Raw genomic sequence first — 11,913 nt, forward strand, 5'->3', positions numbered from 1 at the left:
AGAGAAATTTTGAAAACAAAAATCTCCGTAGTAATGAGAGAGAAGAAGGCATCGTGCTTACCCCATATAAAAAATGGGAAAAAGCACGTTAAACGAAGAAGAAAATTTACCTTAAGTTCACCAATCAGTTTTTCGTGAACACACATATATACGTATATATATATATATATATATATATATATATATATATATATATATATATATATATATATATATATATATATATATATATATATAACCTTTCCATTACGAACTCAATTAAGATTTCAGATGAAGAGGTAGACCAAACAACAGTACCTGGTCACCGAAGTTGTATTGATTGTAGTGGCCGGTAATTCACCAACATACGCATCTAGCCAAACGTTTAGCATCAGCATTCAAAGCAAGGGGGTTTTTCAAGGCAACCCCCGTCAGCATTAGACATAAGCTGATTACGTTCAAGCTTCGCGGAAAACAGACCGATTTTCGTTTAAAATCATCCTCGCACCTAGAAGTTCGTCACGTAAGGCGCTGCAACCAACGAGATACGAATATCAAAATCGCCTTTGTGTTCCGAGAAGTAACCCCTGTAGACGATTTTGTGTCCCTGTCAATAAATAATGTTATGCAAACTTGGCCGGTAAGCTCCTTAATCTAAGGAAATTCAAGCGGCGTATCACCTTTACGCTTCCGAGAACGCAGACCAACCTGCTCTCTTGTTTGGGTTTCCTCCCGGTAAAGCGTCCCTAGCCGAGCCCGGGAACCCGGATGACTCAAGCCTCTCAGAAGCAGCCTGGTCGCCGCTCGATAAAAAGAAGGGGCAGAGGCAGCGTCCAGTCATTCAGACCCGAACGTCAGTGGAAGTGAGAACCCTGCAGCGCGCCATCTTACGGCACCACCACCTTCGACTGCCCGACCCGCACAGGAACCTTACTACAAGGGGAGACTTGTGTAAGTGAAAATTTTGCATCGTTTGAAGCTTGTTTACAGTGACTTATTTATCGAAGATTACTTAACGAGTTTTTCATTAGTGAGTGATTTTAACACGGCATTGTGAGGTTATCTTTAACCCACTGATTGAAAATAAGCGGAGGAAAGTGAACAGTGACAATAACCATTTAGTGGAAGTGAAGAGTGACAGGTGTTGTTGCCAAGTTGTACAAATGTTTATGGTGATGCCACATGAAATGGAAACTGATTTTACTTGGTAAAAGGACACTGTTGATCACAAACTCAAGAAAAGGATAACCATAAGATAATGGCGAGCCTCTGTGGAAAAGTGCGATTAATTTTTATAATGTTTAGATTTTTCAGTCAACAAGACATTAGTCTGTGCTGTGTAATTATACCATATATTATGATATTGCATGACAGTGGACAATTTGGTTCTCTCTCCCTCATCTCTGTGTTCCTTTAAATAATCCCAAATACCGTCAACGCAGTTTTCAATTGTGCTAACAATCTCGAAGTGAACGAATGACTATTTAAGATTCGTTTCCATACACAAAATTAAAATCACTTTCAACAACAGAATCCGTAACATTAAGAAAAAACCAGACATTCTTTTCCCAATTTTTGGCATAAAACTCGGATGTGAGCGCGCACGCCCGCCCATTCTCCACTCCACTCCGCGCCTTTACGCGTAATACAGGAACACCCTCATTCACCCTACTTATGCGACTATCAATAAGTCGTCCTTGGGGTTCTCTTCTCCTCTGTCGAGTTCTCTCTCTCTTCCCACAAGAAAAAGGAGAAAGACTTCGCTTTCTGTCTCTCTCTCTCTCTCGCTCTCTTATTTGTCTCTTCCCACCCACTTATAGTCTCTTTATCCATCTTCCATTCCCCCTTCTCCATGGCGTCTTTTAACCCAAATATAAATACGTGCTCCTAACCACTTCAGCACCCATCCCAGAGCTATTCTTTAGCTTCCATTTAAATGTCAGCGCGCTGACATTCGCTGATTCCTTTTTATCTGTTTTTCCTTTCTTTGCCCGCATAAGCCCCCTCGAATGGCTGTCATATTCAATTTCGTTTTCATGCATCTTGAGCCCCGAATGTTTTTTATATTCAGTTTCACCTACGTCCATGTTTGTCGTGGCTTTTATTCTTATGTCTATATAAACTTGCACCCTCACAGATTACGAACACTTGAGCCAATCTTATTTTCTTCTTTTCCGAAGTTCTTTGTCCCATTTTGTTGGTTTGTGCAGCCTTGGTATCTCCCTGCTGTGAGAGATTTATGGCTTTTCAACATTCTGCCTATGTCCACCCCACCTCTCTCTCTCTCTCTCTCTCTCTCTCTCTCAAACATGCACACACACACACACACACACACACAAGGTCGGTGACCATAGCTGTTGTGATTCCAGTTTGCAGAAATCTCTCTCTCTCTCTCACAAACACACACACACATTTTTCGTACTCATAATTAATCGTCTGTTGTTTTCTGCAAAACCCTTACCCACACTTATTTTCCTACGCCCCCTTTCCTCCCTTTATAAACGCTCCCAGACCTTTTTCTTCAACCCCCCTTCTCTTTCTCCTCCCAACTCTAACTCCGTGTTCTTTAGACTCAAACCCCACTCCCTTCTCTCTCTATGTTTTTTACACCGATACACGACTGCCCTGTAATTGGCCGTTCCCTTGACGCAGAATTATAAAGCGGAACGGGACGACCTTCCACTCCTCTCTGAAAATCCCGCCTGGAAGCCATCCTACAACCCCACGTCCTTGTTTAACGGCGGTCAGGATTCGTCGTCAATCTTTCTATTTCTCCCCTCCCCCTTTTCCTCTTTGTCAAATTAACCGGAATAAGAAGGAAGAAGGGGGGTAAACGCAGCTATGTTCTGCCGCTACTCTTCTTCCCTCCTCTTGCTTGGCCAATGTTATCCCCCCCCACCCTCACGCCACTCCCACATCGAAAAAAAGTAGCCAGTGACATGACATCGTTCTTTTTTTTATTTCTTGTGTCGAAGTACCACCTGTGCGAGTGTTTGCTAAGCTGCTTATGTAAGTTCTCGCAAGTATATACAACTCGTGGTTAAGCATGGTTCCGGGTACTGACATATTACCATAGACCAACCACAGAGAATTGTTACTTGAAATCGTGAGCTTTTTTAGGTACCCGTGCTAGCGCGCCGCCATCATGTCCCTCCATTAAAAATCCCTCAAGAAATTCACAAGAACATTTCCACCCCCCAAGGACTTAGTTGTTGAGACATCACAGCTGTGACTGAAACAATGAGAAAACGACAGTATTTTCGATAACCTTGCATTGGCTCGTGCAACAATTTAAACCGAGCTATAACGTCGAAGGCGGGTGACGTCACGCAAAGCGATAAAGTAGTAATTTCTCCTACGTACAACAACGATCTGTGACTCACAGGAAATGTCATCCAACTCAAGTCACGTTGAACACATGTCCTCGGGGGGAAAAAATTAGTGTAGCGGATGTCGGTTAGAGGAACCATCACAAATTTGCCCACAGTGGACGGCAACGATTCGCTTCTCTCTCTTTCTCTCCTTTTCCCTAGCGGAAGGAAAGAAACTTTTCCGCAGCCAAAAGAATAAATCAAGTAACAGAACTCTCTTGTTTCATAAATGCGCTACATACAACACATACTGTATGTGTGTGTGTATTTGCAAACAAGAACGACATTCTCCTAAGGGCATGACAGTACAATCCTGAATGACAGAGCTATAGTGTCAGATTCAAATGTTTATAATTAACCACATCCCATCACTTGATAGGACGCTTTCATAATAGAATCTTTTAAAGTATCAATGTATTTCCCCCGGATGATATTACTACAATTAAACTTTCCCACTCCATTGTGATGCTGTATTGCATGAAAAAGAATATATAAACCTTTACAAAACTTTTGAATAATAAAAGGATAATTACATGCATTTTTATTAGGGATATTCAGTTTGTCTTCAAACCACAATCAAAACCAGATGCTCAGAAAGAGAATAATAATCCAGCGTCTCTCTCTCTCTCTCTCTCTCTCTCTCTCTCTCTCTCTCTCTCTCTCTCTCTCTCTCTCTCTCTCTCTCTCAATGTTCAGTACTTAATCGCAGGCCAAGATAAACGAATTGCTGCTCTCAATGTTATTTATTCATTTTCCAACCAAATACGAACGGGGTCACGGTTTATGTTCTTTAATCATAATGTTGGCGCCTTATCTTAACCTTTTTTCGACATTACCATAAAAGCATCTTAACCGCGGACCACTTCGTACTAATGATACATGAGACCTACAAAGGATCTGTTGCACGCGGATCGAATCTGACGGTCAGCGCTGGGAAAAAAAAAAAATAGACTAATGGCTTAGATTACCGTTAACTCCACGAGTCGATTCTCAGCGTTATTTTTCCTCTTTGCAGATCTGCGGTATTTGTCGGTGGCTTCAGTATCCTCCCGTGAAAGACCCGAGGAAGAGTGATCTACCTAGGAAATTAAGAAAGAGATCCAAAAACACGTTCCGTCGTCTCTTCGACATGGCTTGTACGCTTCGCGCTGTGGTTACCTGTGGCATCATACTGGCTGTGATAGACGTGGTGAGTAGTAGTATCAATTTGCACTGATCATACTATTTATCTCTTAATGACGTTATGCTAATTAGTATCTCAAGTTATTAAGGTTAACTGTTGCTCTAGTTACAGTATATGCTGCATACCTTTTTTTCCAAGTACAGCTATGATACAGTAATTACCATCTAATTAAGAAAATGCAATTGTATAAATATCGTGAGTAATCATCTGCCAATTTATCTCTTTGCTTCCATGCAATGCATACAGGATGATTGAAAATTGAGGTACAGGTGTCTCATAAAGTACATATTTATGTAAATATAGTTTGAGATACAAGAAAACTCCAAAAATGTATGAAAAAAATTATAGTTTACCTTACTGAACGTTTCTCCTTGGTATAAAATGCATAACAACGGAACTAACTCGTTTTCTTTTCCCGTTTTCAGTTTCACGGTCTGACAACAACTGGCTTCTACGCGTATCAGTTCATCGTTGAGTTATTCTATCTCTGCCCCTTGGACTTGCCCCTGGAGTTATGCCACAACAAAAACTACATTTATGAGCAAAGTAAGTGGATTATCAACAACGTTTCCCTCTCTCTCTCTCGCATACATTTACATTCGTAATGCTTCTAAAATTAAAGTCTACCCGATAAACAATTTACATCCATAATGCTTCTAAAATTAAAGTCTACCCGATAAACAAAACTCAAGACCTTACAAAATAAAGATAACGTGCCCTCTTGATGTATGCCTGAATTGGGCGTTAACCTTCTCGCCAACTCCGGACACCACGAAATCACCGTGGTGGCCTCTTTCAAGACCTGTGTTCTTGTGTATATTTTGTACACTTAACTTTCACTTACTCACAGAACCCTGGTATAGTACTGAGTGTTTATTACGCCTTGATCCACTGGTTATTGGTGAAGATACCGTCTGCATTCATTTTCGCGTTCTTGAAGTTTACTTAATTTCTTTTTTTTAATTTGGTTTAGTTTACTTTTATGTTCTCTCCTTTATTGTCTGATCCAGCGCCTTTACATCTATCTTTTTTTTTACTCATTTATAGTGACTGGAAACTATGAAATAAGAAAATAATCTAGGAATGGTCTTATTCTGAGTCATTTTTTATAATATCTGACTTAGTATTAGCATTATTCATAATCGTCTTCTTGGAAGCAGAAATATAGCCAAACCTTTACTGGAAGTTTTATGTACCAAGCCAAGTTATGCACAGCTTCTTACATCAAAAAACATTTTACGGCAATTTTATATGTGACCCAGTATCTTATTGCTATTTCATACCTAGAAGCCATGTTATAAACTCCCATTTCATACTTATTGCCCTCCCTTATGTCTATAAACAATCTATTAATCATTATTTTTTTTTTTTTATTTACAGTGTTTGAAACGAGAGTCTACATTGGCCTAGGCGAGGGCGTTGTTGGTGTTCTTTTCTCCCTCTTCTACATCATGGCGCTAGTGAAGGTAAGCGAAATCGAAATATTCTCTCTCTCTCTCTCCCTCTCTCCAGCTTCTGTTTTTCATTTTTATCCTTTCCCAGTAAATATCACTTGGAACAACCACAAAAGGGAGGGTAGCAGTGACCTGCAAAGGAGTTGGTTAGGGGCATGATGGAATAGGACTAGCTTGGGAGGATTCTCTGCGCATTTCCAGTTTGCTCCGGTGGGTACGAAGGTTGGGACCTTGTGGATGTGTTCGATTATAGTGGCGGATGTTGAACCTGCGCTCGCTTCTGATTGGTCCAGGAGGCTCACTGTATCTCCTCATTGGTCGAGAAACTTCTTTAAGGGTTGAAGAGAAGCCACACGCGCTGATGCGCAGGGAAAATTAATCCCTCCAGTAATGTGATTATAAGTTGAACATATTTAACGAATACAAGTTCATCCATTTTGGAGTCTTTGAAAAGAGGAAATGTTCAAAAGGTTGTAGGGAACAACTCAACCATGAGAATGTCTCCTTGCAAGTTAGTGCAAAAATCTTGGTAAGAAATCTTCCATTAGACTCACTGAAAATGCTTTGATGTTAGACTTGTCATTCTGCTGTGATTGTAGTTCTGTAAACAGTACACAGGAACATGTTATCTTTTGGGGAAGGATGAAAGACAGTGGTTCATTTTGAAACAGTCGACATATGCACTGAGTTTTTCCATTCTTTAACTTTTTTTTTTTTTGTACCTCGACAAACTGATCTCAGAACTACCCAACGTTAGTGATAAGAATACACAAATGAGAGATACAATAGAAATGTAAACCATAAATTGCGTCGTTCAGTTCGTGAACGAAACAAAATGGAAGAGCGAACACTTGCATATGAAGCCAATTTAACGGTCAGCACGAACATCTTGTCTCTTGATTACTTTTAGAAGACGGTTTTTTTTTTTTCAACATCCAACCGCTTCGTTTTGAAATGTAACGACAGTTTCTGATAGCTAAAATAACGTCGTCCACTAGTACTCCATGCTATTGTATGTATATATATAAATATACACAGACAAAAACACACCAATATTCATATTTCCATCATCAGATTAACTTGAGAGAATCAAATTACGTTAGAGATCCGGTACAAATTACCACTCGAATTAGTATACAACGAAGGTACTGTATTGTGATTTCACCAACGTCCCCAAGCGACATCCGGAGACAGGCCGCACTGAGTAGTGTATCAAATGACTAAATAAGTGCCTCCCATGTGACCAGACTGATAAGGACTTGATTTTTTTCCAAATAAGAAGGTATAAATGTGACGCGACTTGCAAAGTATTGGTGGATTTTGTGGGCGGTAGAGCCACACTGACTTGTGTTGCAGTGCAACGCAATAAGTCTCTCTCTCTCTCTCTCTCTCTCTCTCTCTCTCTCTCTCTCTCTCTCTCTCTCTCTCCACTTTTGTATGTTATTATACATTAAGTTTTTAATCAACTCCAGTGTATTGACAAACGCCAAACGTCGTCCGCATATCTATTTATGCTTATACATCCAAGTTTAAACATATAATAAAAGCAATGTCTAAAAGCAGCAAGTCTGTAGTAATCTCCTTTTCCCAAAAGAAATCCTCATAAGTCTAAAAGCAATCCCCCTTCTCCTTCGACAGCGCAAACCCTCCCTGACGTGGCTGTGGCTCCTGAAGGCCTTCGCCGTCATCGCCATCAACATCTACTACCTGAGTTCCTGGGTGATAAGGCAAGGGCGTTACGAGCACATCAACTGGGAGAAGGACGAATACGAAGATGAGTTCGTCTACGCCGGCCAGGGGCTCACTTTGATTCAGATCATCATCCTGGTCCTGTACTGTCTCATTGGGGGTATCTTCACCTACAAGGTAAGGATGGGCAATTTGCCACAAATTGCCATTTTATCAGTTTTCTCGTGCAGTTCAGCCTTTGGTTAAAAATTTCCGTGATTTTGGTTTTCAAAACTGGTTGATATATGCCTTTGATTGCTCAATAACTTGTAGTTGCACAAGCCTTACCATCGTCTCCGCTTTTGTTGAAATGTTGTCATCAGCCTAGGAAATATATGTGAATGCTTGTACTTCATTTCATAATCTGAATATTTGCCTTACATTATCAATAACTGTTAATATCATGAATGAAAATGTTCAATGCTTGTATTAATTTCATAAGCCTTTACTGCAAACGCAAATGAATGGTTGCTAATAGTTCTATTACCTCTCATTATTCATTTGACGTTCTTATTGCACAGGAAGCACATACGCCATTGATATTCGAAATAAAAAAAAACTGTCTCACTTTAAAAAAAAAAACTGACATCTTTCTTCTGTTACCTTCAGGTCTGCGAAGAGCGCACAGCCAGCAGGAGAAGCCTGAACCACAAACGCAAGTGGGACGCCAACGACGCTTCCGCTCCTCCACTCGACCACTACGACGAAGAGGAAGCCCAGTACCTGAACAAAGCCCTCACCAACAGCGAGAAGACCCTCCCCGTCAGAGCATCCAAAACCAGCCTCACAGACCTCAGCCGGGTAGACACCTTCAAGCATTCCACGGGCGTTTAAGAGCTGGCAATGAGTTCTAGGCCTAAGGGGCTTTTCTATGCCCCAAGAAGAAGAACAACAACCTTGGATGTGATTTTTTCTTGAGATATTTTGTATCAAAGTATCTCGAAGGCTTGAGCAGGTGGGATAACGGATAAATCAACGTTTCAGAAATTTTCCAATCCAGTTAGGTCATTTTGAATCGTTGCATTCTCTCGTACGTTGTGAAACACCACCACCACCCTCGCTCTGTGATACACAATCCAATGTTTTTTAAAACGTCATTCCAAACTGCTGTAGGATATTCCTTTATTCGAGAGCGCACGCGTATGTGTTTGTATGCCATCAAGAATACCTCACCTCAGTCTCCCTCCACAGGTTTAAAGGTTATTCTTTTCTTTTATGTGCAAGGGTGTAAACTCTTGAAATTTTCAGTTCTATTACTGGTCTTTATTTCTTCGAAAATAACAGATCTAGTGCCTTACCCAACAAACATGAAACACGGTGGCGAATTTTACTTGCAAAGCATATTGACACACAAGAAATCCATGTTATTTTCTCTGCCATATCACATTAAGTCACTGCCAACAGCAAAATCGCTTGCAGGAATAAAGAATTTTTAGTTTGCGTTGGCTTTCTCGCCATGAGATAATGAAGTTTTACCGCAGTCACTGTATTTCAGTCAAGTCGTGACTGCTGAATTGGTTCCAATCTTATTTCTGTAATTTTAGATTTTCTTGCGGGAGAGTGAAATTTCCTGCGGAGTGTCTTTTTTTCTCGAATGTTTTATTGTTTCTTTTCGAAGGATTGACCTATTGAGTCATACTGTCCATGATTTTAGGGCAGTATCCAAACTGAACTAATGCAGGTCTATTTCATGTTTTAATTTCTACCTTGATTACTCATTAATGATTTACTTGAACTTGAGGTACTCGTCAATTGCCAATGTTTTTTTATTTTATTTTTTCGTCTTACAGCTCAACGAATTTCTTTTGTAACTTATATATTTTTGTATCAGTATAACTCATAAGGATCAATATTCAGGGGCTGTCATAAAAAGTGCCTATTGACGTTAAACTTTTTTTTTCATAATTCATCGTGAATCATCTATTCATCCTCTTCATCACAAAGTGAATATTTTCAACACAGAAACCCCATAAACCCCATGAAACCCCTCTGCTCTTATAAGGGGTTGCTTCGTGTAAATAGTGCCATTGCTAAATAAAAATATGATCAACCCTCTTTAGACAAACGTGAACTTCATGTCTTCATCCATACATTCATCCAGTGACGTCATTCATCAAGCTACCATCTGTAAACTAAGTAATTTTCATTGTAGATGGAAATGTATATACGTCTGTCTTTTTCAAATAAAAGTATTTAAGATAATCATTCTTTTTCACTTACTCCAAAAAACAAACTTAATACTGTATTGTTTCATGCCAATTTAAAAATTTTTCCAGGAATAATGATGATGATATTTTTGCCTGCAACCTCTTTTCTTTGCGCCAATGATAATGTAGAAAGGAGACGAAAGAAAACTTGATTGTTTATTGTTATGAAAAGCGGAAAGAAGAGCTAAAACTAAAATAGCTTGATAACGATGATATCAAGAGAAACGCTACGATAACAAGAGAAACAAAACAAATGAAATCAAACAACTGTTGTTTAAAGTAGCAGAATTATATAACTAATAATAATTTGCATTATTGTTTTGTTTGCAAGCAGGGACAAAAAAAAAAAGTGGAAAGATCTAAGACTGAAATAACTTACTAACGGTGATAACAAGAGAAACTTAACGATAATAAGAAAAAAAATGAAATCAAACAATTGTTGTTTCACCTTCCAAAAATATATAACTATTAATTAATAACAGGATCTATCTCATTTAAACTGGATGGTATCTACCAGACGATGGGGACAGTTAGTCCTGGAAAGCTTGTAACTTTTCCCGAATAAATGCCTCCGCTAGGTACTATCCAGCTTAAATGAGGTCCTGTCATTAATTGTATTTATGCACAGAATAAGTGATAAAGTTTATGTAACTAATAATAATTGCCACTTATTATTTTTGCTACCAAGTTGGACAAGGCAAAAAGAAAAAAAGACTCGGTTACCCGGCTGTCGGGATAAAGGAATTTATGTGAAAAGGAAGAGAGAAAGTGAAGAGAAAAAGTGGGCAGATTCACTCTGCCATTTCAGCTCATTCTATCTCATTCACTCGACGCCTCCGAAAGAGGCGGGCAAACTGGGTGCCAGTATGTGAGGATAACAAGGTCATAATGGCTTAACATAGAGAGGACTCTTTCGTAAACCGTTGCATTTGCGTTAGGAATTTACAAAAAAGAAAGAAAGAAAGAAAAAATATTATGTAAATACGTCGTTAGTTAAACGCGCATGAGTGATAAACATGTCTTTTGATGGGGTAGGCTATATTTTGATAAACTGTCTCCCCACAATCGTTTAACAAAAAAGGCAGTGAATTGTTAATAAAGATATTGCATCAACCATTTAAAAATTAAAGTGTTTTACAGATACACTATGTGAGAGAGAGAGAGAGAGAGAGAGAGAGAGAGAGAGAGAGAGAGAGAGAGAGATGAAATTTTTATATAGATACACTATATGAGACAGAGAGAGAGAGAGAATCTCAAGATGGGACCGTTGGGAATCTGAATTTTTAACAGGCGGTTTATATTAAATGTGAAGATGAATTTTTGAATGTACGAAAATGTTAAATGTTTTGTTTGAGAGAGAGAGAGAGAGAGAGAGAGAGAGAGAGAGAGAGAGAGAGAGAGAGAGAGAGAGAGAGATCCAAACGGCAGCTGAACCGTGGCCACCGGCTGAACTCAGTGAGGCGTCAGCGTGAGAATACTGATCTGCTGGCTTTGCATCTGCAGTTTTCGTGTTGCAAATAAACAGAACAGGCTTTTTGCTTCTGTGAATGACAAGTTGCGTGTGACGTGAGTGAGCATTTCCGCTGAACAATATTTAACATTCTAAGTATGGTATAACAGTTTACAAAAGCCTGATTTTGCAATATTAACACGAAATTACGAAGCCTGGTTTTACAATATTACAAAGCCTAATATTAGAATACTGCAAAGCCTAGTTTTACAATATTACAAAGCCTAATATTAGAATACTGCAAAGCCTAGTTTTACAATACTACAAAGCCTAGTTTTACAATATTGCAAAGCCTAGTTTTGTAATATTATAAAGCCTATTTTTACAATATTATAGAGCCTAGTTTTACAATATTACAAAGCCTAATTTTACAATATCACAAAGCCTAGTCTTACAAACGTAACACGGACCAGCAATGTGAAGAAAACCGTTTTAAAGTTCATCGGACCGGTGTTTATTTATATGATCTCTAAGAGGAGTT

The 11,913-nt window shown here is 39.1% G+C and overlaps 1 protein-coding gene across 1 annotated transcript; it reads left to right on the forward strand.

Annotated features, from left to right (window-relative positions):
- The first annotated feature begins 713 nt into the window (after positions 1-713).
- Positions 714-9,917, forward strand: LOC136856642 (uncharacterized). Its single transcript, XM_067134623.1, has 6 exons — positions 714-930; positions 4,366-4,539; positions 4,959-5,079; positions 5,914-5,999; positions 7,626-7,853; positions 8,325-9,917. The coding sequence occupies exons 2-6, from the start codon at positions 4,480-4,482 to the stop codon at positions 8,547-8,549; spliced, it is 720 nt and encodes a 239-aa protein (XP_066990724.1). The 5' UTR covers positions 714-930; positions 4,366-4,479; the 3' UTR covers positions 8,550-9,917.
- Positions 9,918-11,913: the final 1,996 nt, after the last annotated feature.

The sequence above is a fragment of the Macrobrachium rosenbergii genome, chromosome 3 (genome assembly GCF_040412425.1).
Source record: "Macrobrachium rosenbergii isolate ZJJX-2024 chromosome 3, ASM4041242v1, whole genome shotgun sequence".
In the NCBI taxonomy this organism is placed as follows: Eukaryota; Metazoa; Arthropoda; class Malacostraca; order Decapoda; family Palaemonidae; genus Macrobrachium; species Macrobrachium rosenbergii.

Bases quoted from the DNA above. Each gene is read 5' to 3' on its own strand.
- LOC136856642 (XM_067134623.1), top strand. From the start codon at position 4,480: ATGGCTTGTACGCTTCGCGCTGTGGTTACCTGTGGCATCATACTGGCT. The intron at 6,000-7,625 runs GTAAGCGAAATC...CTCCTTCGACAG, and splicing joins ACATCATGGCGCTAGTGAAG to CGCAAACCCTCCCTGACGTG. The intron at 7,854-8,324 runs GTAAGGATGGGC...TGTTACCTTCAG, and splicing joins GGGGTATCTTCACCTACAAG to GTCTGCGAAGAGCGCACAGC.